General features: G+C 43.9%; 2 protein-coding genes across 2 annotated transcripts in view; one reads left to right on the top strand and one right to left on the bottom strand.

Annotated features, from left to right (window-relative positions):
• Positions 1 to 20,318, top strand: part of PARVA (parvin alpha) — a 188,358-nt gene that overhangs the window by 116,200 nt on the left and 51,840 nt on the right. The window contains exons 3-5 of the mRNA XM_023230825.2: positions 2,429 to 2,518; positions 2,597 to 2,667; positions 6,726 to 6,828. Coding sequence (XP_023086593.1) covers positions 2,429 to 2,518; positions 2,597 to 2,667; positions 6,726 to 6,828 — 264 coding nt within the window. The remainder of the gene's footprint in view (positions 1 to 2,428; positions 2,519 to 2,596; positions 2,668 to 6,725; positions 6,829 to 20,318) is intronic.
• LOC111555034 (ubiquitin-conjugating enzyme E2 variant 2-like) lies at positions 18,607 to 19,044 on the bottom strand. Its single transcript, XM_023230826.2, has 2 exons — positions 18,881 to 19,044; positions 18,607 to 18,754 (listed from the first exon to the last, which is right to left on the bottom strand). Exons 1-2 carry the CDS (start codon positions 19,042 to 19,044, stop codon positions 18,607 to 18,609), a joined length of 312 nt encoding a protein of 103 aa, XP_023086594.2.

The raw sequence follows: 20,318 nt of genomic DNA, 5'->3' as shown, positions 1-20,318 counted from the left end.
GTTGGAGATTTAAATGTGGACATGGACATTAGTTGAATGGGATGACCTAGGACAACATTATCCACTTAATCTCTTTAAAAACTTTTATTTTTAACCTTAAGTTCAGGGGTACATGTTTGTTACATAGGCAAACTTGTGTCCTGGGGGTTTGTTGTATGGATTATTTTCCCATCAACTATAGACTGGATAAAGAAAATGTGGTACATATATACCATGGAGCACTATGCAGCCATGAAAAAAAAGAACAGGATCATGTCTTTTGCAGGGACATGGATGGAGCTGGAGGCCCTTATCCTTAGCAAACTAACACAGGAGCAGAAAATCAAATATGGCATGTCCTCACTTAAATCATGAGAACACACTTGACGACCTTGTGATGGAAACTTTCTACATCCATGCTGTCCAGTATTGTAGGTACCAGCCACCTGTAGCCATTGAGTGCTTGAAATGTAGCTGGTGCAGCTAAGGAGCGGAATTTTTAATTCATTGAAATCTAAATAGCTTAAGTGGCTAGTAGCTACTGTATGGGACACTGCAGATCAGTGTAGCTACAGGAGAGAAATTCCCAGGCAGGAGCAAGTTCTTTCACTGGCCAGTAAGCCTAGCCTTGCAGCCACATTTAAACATGACTTTATTTCCATTGCTCACTGCATGCACAGCAATGCTTGTTAACAAAGTAATGAAAACGGTGCTTCTTTGTGAGAAATAGCCTGGGAAAGAAAGAAAATTCGTAGTTCTAGGGGAGATATTAGAAGAAACTATAGAAGTCTAAGGAAGCAGTTGTGCTTAACTGGAAAACACAATCTGTACCTACAGAATCATTTCTTTTGGCTTCCCTGGGCCACATTGGAAGGAGGATTGTCTTAAGCCACACATAAAATGCTCTAAACACTAATGATAGCTGATGAACTATTAAAAAAAAAAAATCTCCAGATAATCTCATAATGTTTTAAGAAAGTTTATGAATTTGCATCGGGCTGCATTCAGAGCCATCCTGGGCCACATTGCAGCCCATGAGCTGTGGGTTGGACAAGCTTGATTTAAGCTTTGAAGGTACCCCTTCTGTGTTTCTGTCATGTTTTATGGAGAATTCTATGAAATGGTAGGTGTCTATGAATGTGGAGATTCAAGGTGGTGACTGGCTGGTACCCTATGTGAATGTCAAAGGCCCGCTGCAAAGGTACTAAATCCCAGCCTCGCCATCCAAGTTGTGTCTCTTAGGGCATAGAGTGTGTTTCACTCCCTTTGTTCCTCATTCTCCTTTCAGTCCAGCTGCAGCTATCAGTGTGTGTACTGATGTGAAAGAACTCTTTGTAAGTGGCTGCCTTGTGCTTAGAATTTCTTGCAAGTCTATGCTGGCAGTTGGTGAGGCCAGAGTCAATAAAAAAAATAAAATGGAAAGATGGGACGTTGCTTTTATTAAGGTTGATTGCAGCTGCTGTATTAGCTCTTTAAGAACCTCTTGGTGACCAACGCCTCTGAGAAAATGGCCTTTCTGTGCTTAATTGGCGAAAAGCAAGGGGATTTAAGTCACTGCTTTTAGGAGGGGTAATCCAAGGTCAGCACTCACCAAATGTCTGTCACACAACTGGTTTTGTGGGAGGAATTTTTCTGTACTAAGGCTCCATGTGGGGGCTGGGCACTTGGAGGAGTGTAAGCTGATGATCTTTGGTAGTTTTTACCTGTTTTTGTTTTTCTTTCTGAGGAAGGTAGAATTACAGATTTCTAGGATTCGAAGACTGTAAAAGTTTACTGTTCATCCAGTCAAACTCTTATTTTCAGCTGAGGAAATGGGCCAAGAGAGATGAAGTGCCTGGCCCCAGGTCCCACAGCTGGTTCCATCTCAAGGGTCAGGACCAGAGCTCAGGCAAGGGCCAGGACTGAGGTATTTTTGAGCAGTGGCTGGGGTTGGATGGAGGTGGGAAGGCAGATAATCAGGAGAGTACCTCGGGGAAGCCAGGAGAGGTGAGAAGTCAGAAGAGGGTGGAAGTGAGGATGGAAATGCCTTACAACGTACATATAGCCTCAAACCCATGACCCCGTTCATCCTGTCAGCAAACAGTCACTGGGCACCAGACAGGAAGAAGGGACAGGCAGGAGGCAGAGACTCAGAAAGAAGTCAGCGCCTACCTCGCTTCCATTTATTCTGAAATCTTTTCTGAGAGGAGGGAGATTTCTGTGCTTTTGAGACCTCACTGCTTCCCTGAGGAAGGCAAGTGAAGTGACAGCTGGCAGAGGTGAGATTAAGGGGACAATTAGGTCCTTTCAGCCAGGCGAGGCCATGAATTGATCGTAGGCTGAGTAACAGCTGTAATCTACCCTTACTGGGTTTTTTTCTCAATGTCAATATCTAACACCCTTGTTACAGAGCTCCGACCCCCTGCCGTCCGTCAGCTGAAATGTGACCCTGTTCTTCCTTTTCTTCCAGTGTCCGAGCTGCAGGAGGAGGGAATGAACGCCATTAACCTGCCCCTCAGCCCAATTCCCTTCGAGCTGGACCCCGAGGACACAATGCTGGGTAACTGTGCTCTTGTCTCTGAATTCGCTTAAGCTTTCTCGTGCCAGCACCCCCACTGAATTCCTTTTCTTTTTAAAGAGGAGAATGAGGTGCGAACAATGGTGGATCCAAACTCACGCAGTGACCCCAAGCTTCAAGAACTGATGAAGGTAAGAAGAAATCAGGAGCGGCTTCAGGTGCCTCACAGACCCACCAGGTGTCCATATGCCACCTGCTCTGTGCAGGCGCCCCACGAGCCCCTCAGCGAAGGTAGAAAGTCATGGTGGCCCCTGCCTCGGGCAGTGGGTGGTCTAGTAGATGGCCGTCAAAAACGTAACCAATTGTATAAGCGTGGGACGTGACAAATGCCCGGTGAGTGGTGCTGGTGCTGTGACCAGCACCAGACAGTTCAGTACAGGTAAGCTCACGATGGCCAGGATTCCAGAGTGCACAAAATGCTTATTTTCTCAAGGACCTTCAAAAGCAGGCAGTAAAGTAGGAATTAGTCTCATCCCTATTTTCCAGATGACAAAACCAAGTCTCAGAAAAGCCAAAAGGTTTGTTTATGGTCATAAACAAGGAGACGGAATTCAAGCAGAAATGAAGGAAATGAAGTGACATACTGTGCATAATGTACCTGCGCAGTGGCTGGTGCGTGCTTGTCCTTCCAAAACTGTTCATTTCTCCCCTGCATCTTATTCCCTGTCCTGTGTTCCTCCTCTTCAGCTTAACCAGGCTGCACTTAAGACAAAAGGCACTCACACCTGTCATCCCAGCACTCTGCAGAGGCCAAGGCGGGTGGATCACTTGAGCTCAGGAATTCGAGATCAGCCTGGGCAATGTGGTGAAACACCACCTCTACTAAAAATACAAAAATTAGCAAAGTGTGGTGGTGCATGCCTGTAGTCCCAGCTACTCAGGAGGCTGAGGTCGGAGGATGGCTTGAATCTGGGAGGCAGAGGTTGCGGTGAGCCATGATCACGCCACCGCACTCCAGCCTGGCCCTGTCTCAAAAAGAAAAAAAAAAAAAAGCACTGGATGTCAGAGTGATTCATTCCCCATGCAAATCTGAAGACGCGGTTCCCCTGTGCAAGATCTGTCAGAGTTTCCCGTCCACCTCAGGTTGCAGTCCACTCCTAGAGGTGGTGTCTAGCGTCCTTGCTCTAGCTGCCTCTTCAACCTCAGATCAACCACTACCCGGCAACACAGGGATATCAGAACTGCTCCTCCCAGCAGCCCATGCATGCTCCCAAAACTCCCCACCGCCAAAGCCTGGCTAATGCGGTCCACTCTGACTTGCCTCTCATGCCCTTCATCTGAAAGTCTCAGCACAGCTACTTGCTCCAGGAAGCTTGCTCTGAACTCTAGTGCCATGGCTCAGCCCCTCCGCAGCTGCTATGGCACTGTCCTTAGTTCTGTTGTTGTCTCCACGTAATATTATAGCAGACTTCTCTGTCTCTTTCACTAAATGGTGAACTTCTCTTGGGGTTAGAAACTGTCTTTTTTTTCTATCATTGTACCCTAAAGATCCAGCACAGAATGTCACATATAGCAGGTATTTAATAAACATTGGAGGATGGATGGAGGAAAGGAAGGAGGAGGAAGGGTGGGTGGATGAATGGGTAGGAATTTCAGTCAGCCAGGAGTATTCAGAAGTAAAATCAAACCCACGTGAGGGTTGGGCCATCTCACTAGGGACTGGAGGACTGAGGGCAGTCATCTCAGAGGAGATGTATAAATGTCCCTTCTGTCTGCTGAAGGGAGTCTGTGCCCTGACCCCAGAGTTCAAGAGAAAGGAGGCAGCCTTGGCTAGGCTGCCATGCAGCCTCTTACTCCCCTGGATCACAACCAGAGCCCCATAGGCAGTTGGGCTATGCATGTTGGGTATCTGGCCTTTCCTGATGCAGTCTGTGCTGCACCCACAGGTGACTGCCCCTGCCCAGTGAGACCCTAAGCCCTCGCCTTGCTGTGCAGGAAGAAGATGGAACAGTTGAGGTGCAGGCTCTGCCTGCTGCTGCACCTCTCCGGGGTGCTGGGCCTATATGGGCAAGGGTAGGGGGAAAGGATCTAACCCTGGGCTTGCTCCTATCAGAAGGCGTTCACCATGCTAGAATGGGTAAGCTACTACTTGCTCAGGAGACCCCTGAGGGTAAGCACAAGGTCAGAATGGGCTCCAAATGGTTCAGTCTTCAGTGTTGATCTCCCAGACCTAGACCTGCACTCGGGCCCTGTTTGAGGGAGTGGAGGATTGGAGATGCACATAGACATGAGCCCTGGAGTGCTGACCAAACACACAGATCACTTCATAGCTACCTCCGTACTTCCAGAGGGAGGTTCAATTTTCTAGATCTAGACTGGTTTGACCACCTTGAAATCCTACTCTTTCTGGTCAACTCCTAGTATTCTTTTAAGAGTCTCGGCCGGGCGCGGTGGCTCAAGCCTGTAATCCCAGCACTTTGGGAGGCCGAGACGGGCGGATCACGAGGTCAGGAGATCGAGACCATCCTGGCTAACACGGTGAAACCCCGTCTCTACTAAAAATACAAAAAAACTAGCCGGGCGAGGTGGCGGGCGCCTGTAGTCCCAGCTACTCCGGAGGCTGAGGCAGGAGAATGGCATAAACCCAGGAGGCAGAGCTTGCAGTGAGCTGAGATCCGGCCACTGCACTCCAGTCCGGGCGACAGAGCGAGACTCCGCCTCAAAAAAAAAAAAAAAAAAAAAAGGAGTCTCCTTAGGAGCTGGGCACAGTGGCATGTACCTGTAGTGCCAGCTACTTTCAGATGAAGGTTTGAGGACAGAAGTTCAAAGCTATAGTGGACTATGATTGTACCTGTGAATAGCCACTGCACTCCAGCCTGGGCAACATAGCAAGACCCTACCTCAAAAAAAAAAAAAAAAGTCTCCTCAAACACAAGGCTTTCTGGAAGCCTCCCCTCATTCCTGACCTCTCCTGCCCACTCCCAGCCTGTTGGGGCCTCTCCTCTACTCTCTCATAGCACCATGTCCTTCCCACCCTAGGATTTGAACCCTTTATGTTATAATCCTTTGGTTGACCGGTTTTCTGCCCCCATAAGCCTCTCCAGGACAGAGGCTGGGACTTACCGTACTGGATACAGTACAGTGCCTGGTATACAGTAGGTGTTAACAGTTACTATCTTCCTGTCTTGGGACAGTGGAACAATGTCCTGTAAAGCCTCCAGGCTCCAACATCAGCCCACCCAGGGAAGGCAGTGCTGTCTGGCTGTTGCTGTGTTATAAAGGCAGCATATTCACGCTAAGGCAAAGACATCCAACACAAAGGATGATGTCCACTTATAAAAAACTGGAGAAATGTCAAAACTGTAGTGGTTCCCCCAGGCCTGTGGTCAGGGAGGAAGATTGAGTACAAAGGGGCCTACGGAAGCATCCTATGGGGGAGGGAACTGTTCTGTATCTCAGTTGTGGTGGGGGTTAAACTACTGTGCACAATGACCAAAACTCATCACTGTATACTTAACTCTTTTTTTTTTTTGGTAGAGTCTCACTCTGTTGCCCAGGCTGGAGTGCAGTGGCACGATCTCGGCTTACTACAGCCTCGACCTCCCTGTTCAAGCAATTCTCCTACCTCAGCCTCCCGAGTAGCTGGGATTACAGGCACCTATCACCATGCCTGACTAATCTTTGTAGTTTTAGTAGAGATGGGGTTTCACCATGTTGGCCAGGCTGGTCTCAAACTCCTGACCTCAAGTGATCTGCCTGCCTCGACCTCCCAAAGTGTTGGGGTTACCGGTGTGAACCACCTTTTCATGGCTATACACTGTGAATGTTGCTTGCCATTAGAGTAAGGAATAATAGGGGACATAGATATTAACAAGGACACTGGTGCCACCAGCACTAGCAGGATGTACATCTGAAAATTAAGAAGGCCAGTAGGGCTCACACTTGCAGCTACCTGTGCACACACTGGGTCATGTGGATAGTTCTTCTGCTTTTAAATCTGAAGTTCAAAGCAGGGCACAATGGAACACTCACATAGTCTCAGCTACACAGGTGGCTGAGGCAGGAAGATCACTTGAGCCCAGGAGTTTAAGTCTAGCCTAGGCAACATAGTGAGACCCCATCTCAAATAAAATGAAACTTAAAATCTAAAGTTCATTTAGATTTTAATTGTTTAGGATAAGAAAGCTGGTCTGTAAGAAAATAAACTGTAACTCTTTTCATTGCTCATTCCCTCTCTCTCTCTATGTAGGTATTAATTGACTGGATTAATGATGTGTTGGTTGGAGAAAGAATCATTGTGAAAGACCTGGCTGAAGATTTATATGATGGACAAGTCCTGCAGAAGCTTTTCGGTAGGAGAGTTCAGTGCTGCAGTGGATGTGTGTTTAACTGCAGGTGGTTGGATCACCTACTTGTAGCTAGAAGGAGTTATTCTCAGTTTACAGTGGCTTACCTGGAAATGGATTACAAATGTGTGGAACGTGGAATAACAGCTCAGTGAAGGCTTTAGATGTCCTCTTGCAATGTTTTACATGAATGAATTGTATAGGGAGTCTCCATGACCAGGTGGGCCTGCTCCTTCTAGCAGCCAAGGGTCATCAGCTAGATGAAGAGACCCCACTATATATTAATAGCTAGAAAGCACGCCTCCTTCTCTCCAGAAAAGCATTCCTGTGTGGCCTCTGTAGGTATATTTACATGCATGGGCGTGAGTATGCATTTTTAGACCTCTGTCACCTTCAGATGCATGTATGTGTTCCTCTGTCATCTGTGGACTTGTGCATGTGTGTGTTCCTCCCTGGGTCGCTTTGCAACTGTTCGTGTGAAAATGTAAGGACAAAGGGGAAAGAAAGGAGAATTTAGGGGTAATCTTAGTGTTGAAAGGACAAATTTCAGTTTGAATGGAGTTAAGGTGTCCTCCACTGCTCCTAATCTAACTCTGGCCCAAGCCTTCCCCTCAGATTCTAGACTTCAAACCTTCACTGCCCTCTGGGCACCTCTACCTGAATCTACCTTAGACTGAATTCATCCACTTTTCTAAAGCTGTTTCTTCCCCTCTGAGTTCATAGAATCCCCTCCGTTCCCCCTCTGCCCCCATGTATACAGGGATCAGCAAGACCCATTTCTACCTCTCCTGAATACATCCTCTGCCGTTTTCACTTCTCTGAACTATTGAAAAAACTTCCAGACTCACTTCTTTGCTTCCCATCCCACCTCCTTCAACCTATTCCCTACGCAGCTAGCAGAGGAAACTTTTAAAATCCCAAGTCCAGTCTTGCAGTACTTATTTATAACTCTCAGTGGCTCTCTCCTGTTGGACAAAGTCCAAACCCCTTGTCACAACATTCAAAGCATTCCATCATCCGATGACCCCCAGCTGTCTCCTCGGCCTCACCTCTGGCCACTCCCACACATGTGGCTCATCCATGTGGTAATACGTGTAAAGTGCTTAGGATAGTGCCTGACACATAGCAGATGCTCGATAAATGTCATCATTGGTTTTACTATTTTTATGTGTACCATTGCTGCATTTTTACATATGCCACACATATTAACATGCCTATACTTTTGCTCATACTAGTCCTTCTGCCTCTAAGGCCTGCCTTCCTCCTTTACCCACCGGGGCAAACCATTATTGCTCATCCTTCTGATCTCTAGAATTAATCAAATGTGCCTTCCTATTACAGCCTTTACAGTACTGTCACTTTTTTTTTTTTTTTTTTTTTTTTTTTTTTTTTTTGAGGCAGGTTCTCGCTGTCACCCAGGCTGGAATGCAATGGCATGATCTTGGCTCATTGCAGCCTTGACCTCCAGGGTTCGAGTGACCCTCCTGCCTCAGCCTCCTGAGTAGCTGGGACTATAGGGCGTGCACCATCATGCCCAGCTAATTTTTGTGTTTTTTGTGGAGACGGGGTTTTGCCATGTTGCCCAAGCAGGTCTCAAACTCCTGGGCTCAAGCAACCCGCCTCAGCCTCCTGAAGGTACTTACTGGGATTACAGTAGGGAGCCACCACGCCTAGCCCTATAGTCACATTTAGAAAAGGTAGTCATATACTGTTTTTTTATGTTCCCCCCCTACACACACATATATGTATCTCTCTCTGAGGAACTATATATACACTTGCACATATATGCATATATGTGTGTAGATATATACAAATGTGTACACACATATATCCATATACATACATGTGAGTATATAGACATACCTTATTATAAGACTTTCCATGTCATCTGTGGCTCTTTAGGTAAATGTGCATAGGCTTCCCCAAGGCACGAGCCATGTCCTATATATTTATCCAGGCTTCTCCAGCACCATCAGATTGTCTAGCACATGTTGCCTAGCACTTAATGTATATTGAGGCCAGGCACGGTGGCTCACGCCTGTAATCCCCGTACGTTGGGAGGCCTAGGCAGGCAGATTACCTGAGGTCAAGAGTTCAAGACCAGCCTGGCCAACATGGTGAAACCCCGTCTCTACTAAAAATGCAAAAAGTAGCCGGGTGTGGTGGCAGGTGCCTGTAGTCCCAGCTACTTGGGAGGCTGAGTCAGGAGAATTGCTTGAACCTGGGAGGTGGAGGTTGCATAGAGCCTAGATCATGCCATTGCACTCTAGCATGGGGGACAGACCAAGACTCCCTCTCAAAAAAAAAAACTGTGTATTGAATGAATGAATGAATGAATGAATGGCTAATGCAATTTCTAGGAAGTTAAACTGATTTGGTTCTCAGACATCAGTATTAATGTGTGTTAATATTTAAGGGCATATAAACTGCAACTGAATACAGAGAGGAAATGAAAAAGCTTTGGCACATGAATGCATGGCTAAGCCGGGAGCCTCACTACGCATCTCTCCCAGTGACTACAGCTTTTAACTCCTCCAGCAAACAACTAGTCAGGATCTGAAACTGCCAAAATGTTCTATTCTAGGCTGTTCAGAGCAAGCAAGGTAGAACATGGCCACAGAGTAATGGAACCTGGTCGTGAAGGAATCTTGCCTCCAGGAATGGTTACAAAATCATCCAGCATCACATCTGTGCAACCCGAATCAGGCATTATATACAAGCAGATTAGATCATTTCAGATCTCACCCTTCATGCTGAAAAGGTGATTCACTATGGAGGTGATGCTTCTTTTGTGAACTTAAGTTTAGACCCTAATCTCAAAGGTCTAAGGCAGGGCATACACATTCAAAGCCTACAGGTAGGATAACCAGGTGGAGTGAGCCAGTGTGTAGTAAAAAAATATATATATATATGCATCAGGAGCTCCTGGGAGGGATCAGTCTGAAAGCAGAGATTAGGGGGAATGTTTTGGTTTGTTTTCTTTTTTTAATGACTCTGTGAGTATATAAAGGAGGCAGAGTTTCGAGTGAGTACTCTGACCTTACGTTCCCCTCTGGCTATTTTTCCTGTCACTGGTCCTGTTAACGTCGATCACATTGTCAAGGTGGTATCTGCCAGATTTCTTCATTATAAAGTGACTGTTTTTCTCTTTTTAATTTATGTGGGGAGAGATACTTTGAGACTGTGTAAATATCCTGTTCTCCTTAAACTTCTCCCTCTAGTTTTAGCATCCATTTAGAATGCATCTGCTGCAATTATTATGGTAGTGTTCTAGCAGAGATGGTCTCTTCTCTGTATTCCTTCTGCATTTATTAACTGGAATTCTAAAAGGAAGAGTTATCATTTCTATTTATTTATATCACTGTGGACATATTTATTTTATACTTTGGGTTTAATCCAGTACTACTTTATCGTTCACTTTTTTGCTCATTGGCTTCCAGCTTTGGCCATTGGGAGCTCTTTCAGGTTGCCTCCTGGACACTTTCAACAAGCTGCCTATATATATATATATATATTTTTTTTTTTTGATCATTTCCTTTGTTTCTCACATCATAAGACACTCCAAGACCATCTTATATTTTTCTTACTCCAGTCCTGAAATCAATTACTTTTCCAACAAGCCCTGATTTATTTTATTGGAGAATGGAATTTAGATATCAAGATTTGGGCATATTAGTGGATGTTTTTAACTTGTTGTCTGCAGCATAAATAACCAAACATCTGTACCTAGGTACAGTACCCTTACATGGTGGTGTTAACCAGGCATGATTGTTCCCAGAAATCCAGCTTCTAATCATACTGGGGCTTGAGCTTCCTTAATACTGAATTGGTTGGGCAGCGAGCTGGAGGGGTCTGAGTTTGAGATTAGTAAAGTAACTATGAAACACTACCACTTAGAAGATGATGGAAATGGCATAGGGGCCTCTGGTAGCCCAGGAGCACACACACTGACATCAAGAAAAGGATATGGGGCCAGGCATGGTGGCTCACACCTGTAATCCATGCACTTTGGGAGTCCGAGGTGGGTGGATCACCTAAGGTCAGGAGTTTAAGACCAGCCTGACCAACACGGTGAAACCCCATCTCTTCTAAATACAATTAGCCAGGCATGGTGGTGCATGCTACTTGGGAGGCTGAGGCAGGAGAATCACTTGAACCCAGGAGGCAGAGGTTGCAGTGAGCCGAGATCATGCCATTGCACTCCACCCTGGGCAACAAGAGCGAAACTGTCTCAAAAAAAAAAAAGAAAAAGAAAAGGACATGGAATCCAGGAAGCCATGTTGATTACATTGTGGAACAAAGACCCAGAACCTAGAGGCAGAAGTGTGTGAGAAGGTGTGGCAGTGTATTAGTCTGTTCTCATGCTGCTGATAAAGACATACCCGAGACTGGGTAATTTAAAAAGGAAAGCGGGCCGGGTGCGGTGGCTCACGCCTGTAATCCCAACACTTTGGGAGGCCGAGGCAGGCGGATCACAAGGTCAGGAATTCCAGACCAGCCTGACCAACATGGTGAAACCCCCATCTCTACTAAAAATACAAAAATTAGCCAGGCATGGTAGCAGGCACCTGTAATCCCAGCTACTCGGGAGGCTGAGGCAGGAGAATCGCTTGAACCCAGGAGGCAGAGGTTGCAGTTAGCTGAGATCGCACCGTTGCACTCCAACCTGGGTGACAGAGCAAGACTCCATCTCAAAAAAAAAAAAAAAAAAGGAAAGCAGTTTAATTGACTCAGAGTTCCACGTGGCTGGTGAGGCCTCACAATCATGGCTGAAGGCAAATGAAGAACAAAGTCATGTCTTACATGTCGGCAGGCAAAAAAGCTTGTGCAGGGGAACTCCCATTTATAAAACCATCAGATATTGTGAGACTTATTCACTACCCCATGATTCAGTTATGTCCACCTGGCCCCATCCTTGATACATGGGGATTATTAAGATTCAAAGTGAGATCTGAGTGAGGAAACAGCCAAACCACATTAGGCAGGGACCTCTTGACAGAGGGTTGTATGTGTTTCATTGCTGTGGTGAAAGCCTGAACAGGTGAGCGTCCTTGAGATTCCGTGTGACCTTGGCTGGCAAGGACTGGCTGGGTGTTCTCCAATTGTGAGCTCAATGGGGAGCAACAGCATACCTGGCTCACCTCTGTGTGGCCACATGCTCCTTGCTCACAGCAGTGTCTGCCTTCCTTGCAGGAAAATCACCCTTCTTAGAGGCCCCAGGCATTTCTGGTAGATTCTATCAGAACAGCCTCTCCCTAGTCCTTCTTTCTTAGCTGCCCAACCCAGCTGCCCCATTGCTGCCTGTATTCCCTGCCACTTGCCCTGGCATCAGATCTTAGTTTAGGTTTTCCCAAAGCAGATGCTGAGACAAGGACATGGGTGGAGGAAGCTTATATGGGAGGTGACCTTAAAATGTACAAATAACTGAGTAGGGCATGTAAAAGGGGAAGAGAGAAGTGCCAAACATGAGTATGTTAATCAGAACAGCAGTCCTATTTCAACCAGGGCTCATAGCTGGGCCCTCTGAGAAACCACGTAACAACACATCTCAGAATCACCCTTCCCAATGCAAGGCAGCAAGGGCATTTATCCTATGGCTCCTTTCCCCCTGTGGTTGAGGGTTGCCTGTGCAGGAAATAAAAACTTCCAGGTTGTGCTCCTATGGTTACAAGAAGAGGCCAGAGATGGCCATCAGTGTGCTAGGAGCTGTCTGCAGCTGCAGATGAATGCAGGTGGGCCAGGGAGCTTGGGGAAGGGGCGTCGCCATCATCCAGAGAGACCACAGGGACAGCTACCCTGCTGTGGGGACACTGGCCACTTCTCTGCGCTATTGGTATTGCTGCCAAGAAAATATTAGCCGCTGGCAACGCTGGCCTGCTTCTTCATGACATACACTTCGTCCTCTGACGGGAGCAGCCCCAGCCCTTTCCAAACCTCAGAGCAAAGGTTTCCCAACCCCAGAATGAGGAGGAAGTTCCTTCCTACCCCAGCCAAAAAATCACCTCATTTCTTGTCCAGGATTACCCCCTTCCAGGGTGATTGATAGAGGAAAGAGCCTTAGGTTTCCCAGAATATTCTCTTACTCCATGGCATCAATAAGAAAGTCACAGAATCATCCCAAGTTGGGACACATTACCCAATGCCTCAGTTATGCAGGTATGTCCACGGTCACCTGGTTATATTTACATTCACAACACTTAGGCAGTAGGTATGACTGAGTGAGAGATGGGATAAGCGATTCCAGGACAATGCCTACACAACGTAATTCATCATTTCATTTGAACGTGGCCCACTGCCTGTTTCTTTTTTTTTTTTTTTTTTTTTATTATTATACTTTAAGTTCTAGGGTACATGTGCATAACGTGCAGGTTTGTTACATATGTATACATGTGCCATGTTGGTGTGCTGCACCCATCAACTCGTCAGCACCCATCAATTCATCATTTATATCAGGTATAACTCCCCAATGCAATCCCTCCCCCCTCCGCCCTCCCCATGATAGGCCCCATTGTGTGATGTTCCCCTTCCCGAGTCCAAGTGAGCTCATTGTTCAGTTCCCACCTATGAGTGAGAACATGCGGTGTTTGGTTTTCTCTTCTTGTGATAATTTGCTAAGAATGATGGTTTCCAGCTGCATCCATGTCTCTACAAAGGACGCAAACTCATCCTTTTTTATGGCTGCATAGTATTCCATGGTGTATATGTGCCACATTTTCTTAATCCAGTCTGTCACTGATGGACATTTGGGTTGATTCCAAGTCTTTGCTATTGTGAATAGTGCCGCAATAAACATGCGTGTGCATGTGTCTTTGTAGTAGCATAATTCACAATCCTTTGGGTATATACCCAGTAGTGGGATGGCTGGGTCATATGGTACATCTAGTTCTAGATCCTTGAGGAATTGCCATACTCTTTTCCATAATGGTTGAACTAGTTTACAATCCCACCAACAGTGTAAAAGTGTTCCTATTTCTCCACATCCTCTCCAACACCTGTTGTTTCCTGATTTTTTAATGATTGCCATTCTAACTGGTGTGAGATGGTATCTCATTGTGGTTTTGATTTGCATTTCTCTGATGGCGAGTGATGATGAGCATTTTTTCATGTGCCTGTTGGCTGTATGAATGTCTTCTTTTGAGAAATGTCTGTTCATATCCTTTCCCCACTTTTTGATGGGGTTGTTTGTTTTCACTGCCTGTTTCTTATTGAGGTTTCCTGGCTTGGGATGTCTATGTGAATTTCCTTATGGTATGTTTCATTTCACTGATCCTTATCTTTGAACACGTACATGTGCTGGGAACAGAAAAGGCCTACATTCAGGGATGAGAGTCATAAGGTTCCAGGGCTCTTCCTTCTGGTTTTCACAATAACATGTGACTGAAACAGGATATCATTCTTCAGGCTTGAGACCAAAAGGTTGCCTGTGCAATAAAATTCTACAGGAGGATGGTTTTATTTTGTTTTGTTTTGTGTGTGTGGTTTTCTTTTTCCGTGATAGACACTAAAGGGTGCATTTTACACTGATCGTAATCTAGTCTGATAATAATATCCACTAGGCAAAAACCATTTGGTGTGCTATATGCTAACTGCTGAGTTTAGGGATATAAAAGTAAATGTGTCATATTGCTGTCTTCTGTTGGGATTAAAGGTGTGAGCCACCTCACCCAGCCAGAGGGGGCATTTTGAAAATTGTGAGTTCTGGAAACTCAGCCTGGTAGTATACAGGTCTGTAAGAGATCAAGTAGGAGTTTGGGAAAGGTTTTGGGAAAGGTTTCAGGGAAGAGGGGGTATTTTGGTGTTTTATTTTTGTTACCTTTTTTTTTTCTTTTTCTTTTTTTTTTTTTTTTTTTTTTGAGATAGAGCCTCACTCTGTTGCCTAGGCTGGAGTGCAGTGGCACAGTCATAGTTCACTGCAGCGTCGCCCTCCCCGGGCTCGGGAGATCTTCCCATCTCAGCCTCCCAGGTAGCTGCGATCACAGGTGTGCACCACCACACCCAACTAATTTTTGTATGTTTTATAGTGATGGGATTTCACCATGTTGCCCAAGCTGGTCTCAAACTACTGGGCTCAAATGATTCACCTACCTTGGCCTCCCAAAGTGTTGGGATTAAAGGCATGAGCCACCTCACCCAGCCAGAGGGGGGCATTTTGAATGGGGCCTTACAGAAAAAGATCTCAAACATATAAGGAAGGAGAAAGGGCACTTTAGCCAAGACAACAAAAGAGTTTCCAGGAAGCCTCTGTTAATTTTGGTGCTAATGGAGGGAAAATGCTGTAGCGTCCAGGAGCCAGTGGGTAGGTGACCATCAGGGTTGGGTGACTGGGATATGAGGCTAACAAAGAAAATGAGACCCAGCTCCCAGGTTGTGGTTTTTAGCACCATTTTCCAACAGGATAAACCAGGACTTCTTGGAGAAATGCCTTCTTTTAGACCTGGGGCAGGGAATGTAGATGAGCCTAGAGCATCTTGCAGTGCCAAAAAGAAGTGCTAAGAAAAAATATATATACGCAGCCACACATTGAAAATGTCCAAAACCAACCTGAGGGAGCTCCCAGTGGCCAAAACTGGAATTATTTGGGGGGAAAATTAATAATAGTAGTATTGGATTATAATCCAAAGTCTAATATAAATATCCTTAAATTGATACTGATAAAAATAAATAACTGAACAAATAAACGGGAACAAAAAGATAACTCTCCCTTATAGAATATCAAATACTTTATCTAGATACAACCCCTTCAAAGAAGGTGGCAATTAATTCCACAATCCTCGAGTGGCTGATTTTAGTGACTGGCTTCCCATGATTAGGGTGTGGAAGTGGGGATAGGGTAGGGGGAGGATGTAATGAAAGGTTGCTTCACTTCTGTGGTCTTCCTCCCCAGCCTACCCATGGGAAAAATGTAGGAACAACCAAGCAGTCCTCACCATCACTTCTCAAAATTGTCAAGGTCATGGTAAAAACAAGGAAAGTATGAAAAACCATCGCAGAACAGAGGAGGCTAAGAAGACATGAAGAAAAGAAGTGGTATTGCCTAGACCGTTTCCTGAAACAGAAAAAGGGCATTAGAAAAAACCTAGTGAATCCAGATAAGATATGGAGTTAACAGTCATGTACTAATGTCATACATAAATAGCTGTAACATATGTACCATAGTAATGTGAGATGTTAATAGTAGGAGAGGAAACTGAGTTCGGAGTGCATAGGAACTGTCTGTACTGTTTGTAACTTTTATATAAATCTAAAAACCATTCTAAAATGAAAAGTCTATTTAAAATAAAGGGCCCAGCACTGTGGCTCACACCTGTAATCCCAGCACTTTGGGAGGCCGAGGTGGGTGGATTACCTGAGGTCGGGAGTTCAGGACCAGCCTGCCTAACATGGAGAAACCTTATCGCTACTAAAAATACAAAATTAGCCAGGCATAGTGGTGCATAGCTGTAATCCCAGCTACTTGGGAGGCTGAGGCAGGAGAATCGCTTGAACCCGGGAGGCAGACATTGCAGTGAGCCAAAAATCGCACCATTGCACTCCAGCCTGGGCAACAAGAGTGAAACTGTCTCAAAGATAAAAATAAAAATGAAATAAATAGAGGCTGGTTGCGGTGGCTCATGCCTGTAATCCCAGCACTTCAGGAGGCTGAGGCAGGCAGATCACTTGAGGCCAGGAATTCAGGATCAGCCTGGCCAACACGATTAAACCTCATTTCTACTAAAAATACAAAAATTAGTGGGGCGTGGTGGTGGGCACCTGTAATCCCAGCTACTCAGGTGACTCAGGCAGGAGGATCACTTGAGCCCAGGAGGCAGAGGTTGCAGTGAGCTGAGATCGCACCACTGCACTCCGGCCTGGAAGACAAAGTGAGACTGTGTCTCAAAACAATAAATAAAATAAAGGAAGAAGATGAAGCTCACATTAGAGGACCGTGAACTAAGAGTTTTAGACTGTATTGTTTGGGTAGTGGCAACTAGTGATGGCTTATGAGCAAAACAACACGATCAGAAATGGGACTTTAGGAAATAACATAGGAGCAGTATGGGGGTTGCTCAGAGACAGTGGAAGGAACTCCAGCAGAGCATCTCATGAGAAAAGGATAGTGTCAAACTAGAGGAGTGACAGTTTGGATGGGGAAAAGCTTGAAGAGGACCTAGAGATGTAGGGAATGAGTAGCCAGAGTAAACCAGGCTGATTGATTCTATGTGGTGGATGTTGAATGGGATGACTCCCTGAACCCCAGGAGGAGGTGCATCTTGAAGAGTTTGATCTTGTTTACTTTGAGGGTCACTTTTCTATGCCCCAAAATGCTGGGCTGAAGTGGCAGCTATGCTAAAATTGAAGCAGGAATGAAGAAACAGGAGCGCTCAGTTCCAATCTTGGTTTCACCACTAAAACATACCTCTGCTACTCCAGTCACTCTCCTGTAAAGTCAGGAAGGTGGCTTTAAAAACCTCTATGGCTGAACTACCCAGTTCAGCAACCAATAGCCACATACAGCTGTTAAAAGCAATTAAAATGGAACATTGATTTTCTCAGTTACACCAGCTAGATATCAAGTGCTCAATAGCCAAATGTAGCTAGTAGCTACCATATTGGATAATTAAAAAATGAACATTGCTGTCATAGCAGAAAGTTCTGTTGAATAGCACTGCTTGAAGATCCTCCTCCTATAATAGTCTGATTTTAGGATTGTTGATATATGCTGCTATTCTTTTTTTTTATGATTTAAAAAATGGAATATGTATTTGGATAATTTGCAACCTGTAATCCTAAAAGAATTGCCAGAATGCAAAGATCTTTTTAATAATATTATTTCTGGTGAAATCAAAGTCAAAATATAATACCTAGGACTCCTTCTTGTCCAAAGAAGAAATTAAACTAGATAATTTCTTTTCTGAAATAGTCTGCAAATTATAATTCACTGGAAGTACACAAAATAGAGTAAATAAAAATGTGTATACAGGAAAAGCTACATAATTCCAATTTTTGCTTCCCTAGCAAGGTACTGTACATATACTACATCAACATAATAGAAATGGCACAGTCTCTGAGGACACGTTCCACATTTTATTTACATTTTAAGACTAACTTTAATCTCAAAATCACATATCCATACACCTATTTCCTTTTTGTTGACTTCACTTAAATGCATGGTTAAACAAAGACTGTAAACAAATATTTACCATGTCTGTTACCTGTAACACACAAGAACAGCTTTTAACAGAAATTCATCAATCCCCCCAACATTTTTTATTATAAATACAGGTATCAAAACAATCCTGAACATATTTTTGATACTACTAGTAGTCAGCACCCACACCGCTTCAAAAATTAACACATCTGTGACAATATTTGTTGTACTTGCTACTTTTTAAACAATTTCAACTGCAGCTGTCTTTCACTAAGCAAGATGGGTAAAGCATGCCATTTCTGTTTTCTTTCTTGAGATTTTCACTTTTTAGAAACACACATGCTTCCACTGCCATCTGACACCTCTCCACATGCTTTCATCTTGTAAACCTGAATTCTATTTCGAGTACTCCAGGTTTATGTTTAAATGACAGTGCCTTAACAAGAGAAAAAAAATTGTGCTGCATTTTTCCTCCTGTTACCTGAAAACATAATGGGTGTACATGTATTAAATATATTCTTACCGATGTCCAGGTTATGTTTACCAGCTGGAATTCTTTTACTTAATGTGTGGGTATTTTTCATTGTGATATTTAATCAAGACATCAACATGAGTAAAAGGTTGTTGATTTAAGACAAGTTTGAGATCCACTAAAATTAATTGTTGTGTGTTTGTCCTTCTGGTGGCTGTGGAAGCTTCATATTTTCTTTGGGCATCATTAGATGTCTTAGCTCTTGAAGTACAACTTTAATGCTATATGAATTTTGCCATTTTGCTAACACTGGTATGCTCCGGGCATCCACCATCCCACTGGAATTATTTATTCCATTCATATTAATTTTTGTTACAAATCTAACTGACGGAGGAGCTTCTGGGTATTTAGGTCCACATTCTACTTTCAGGCTATATATTCTATTTTCATAATTTGTCCTTGGTGGCCCAATAATCATGCCTGTCCACCTTGTAAGTGTCATATCTTCATCATCTTCAAGGCCCCAGCTAACCGTACCATCGCCTACTCCTTTTTGTCCTTCTTGAAGTTCTTCCAACAAGCGAAAAATACGAGGAACTTTAACTCCTGTGGAGACCGCCATCTTCTCCTGCAGCCCGACGCAGCCCATATGCTGCTATTCTTAAACTGAAAGAGGCATTTTCTCATCTCAGAAACTCAAAAGTTAGATAAAAGTTTTTTATTATTTTTCTTTATAAATAATAGAGAAGCTCTCTAAAATGTCTTAACTACATAGACAAAAGCATGGTAGAGAATGACTATGTGTGTGTGTCAAGGGACACATACACAAACATTGTACAATACAATGTTTGTGTATGCATTGAATATTTCTGGTAATAGTCATAATAAACTGTCTCTATGGAATGGGACTAGGGAACTTGGGACTGCCATGGAGAGGAGACAGTTTTCACAGCTTGAATTTTCTCTGTTTATATATTATCAGTCTTTTTGAAAGTGGTTGAGTGCATATGTAAATTTCAAGAGCAAAACTGAATTAATGTATCAGTAGATATCAAATAACATTTGATATACTTCAACAGCCATTTCAAGTAAAATAGAAAGAGGAAACTACTTAAATATGATAAAGACCACTAAATAAAACCTAACTGAACATATTAAATAGTGAAATATCAAAGATGTGGTATTAGGGACAAACGAGAAATAATGGCTATTACAACTATTTTAAGTGTTTCAGAGGTCTTAGTTAATGTAGTAAGAAATTCAATTTTCATTTTTAGCATTATGGCTGACTAGATGTTCAGATAAATCTTATTGGTACAGCACACTTAAAAAATCTGAATAAGCCTGTAACAACATATTTTTGTATGGGATGGCTAAACTGGTGTGAAAAGGAAGGAAATTCTTCTGATTCCAGAAACAAGAAGGAAGGATAAATCTAGTGGGATAAGTGCTAATTCCTAATAACCTATCATTCCTAATGACCTATAGCCTGAAGTTTAAAGGGTCACACATACAGGGTGAGGAGACAAATCTTGGGTAGAGTCTGAGCAAGAAAGGGTTGGAATCAAGCCCCCTGAATAGAGCTAAGGTCTTGGAAGGGCAACTCTTCCAATGAGTACAAAATTTGTCCCACAGAAAGAGGCAATAAGGATAAATTATCTTATCCTTGGATGTGAACAGAACAACTAAAAAGAAGTCTGCTTCGGATAACTCCTCATCAAAAGTCTATACTCACACAGATTTAAGGCCAGGATTCACACTACTTTTGTGACTTTAAAAAATCTAAATTGAAATTTTGGTTACAAGTTGTCCCAGGTGACTAGTGCCCCAAGGCAGAAGCAAACATATGTCCTTTTTTTTTTTTTTTTTTTTTTTTTTTTTATTTTTTTTTTTTTT

This window comes from Piliocolobus tephrosceles, chromosome 13 (assembly GCF_002776525.5).
Source record: "Piliocolobus tephrosceles isolate RC106 chromosome 13, ASM277652v3, whole genome shotgun sequence".
Classification (NCBI taxonomy): Eukaryota; Metazoa; Chordata; class Mammalia; order Primates; family Cercopithecidae; genus Piliocolobus; species Piliocolobus tephrosceles.
Note: the sequence above shows the minus strand (reverse complement) of the source record. Positions and strands in the feature narration are given on the sequence as shown.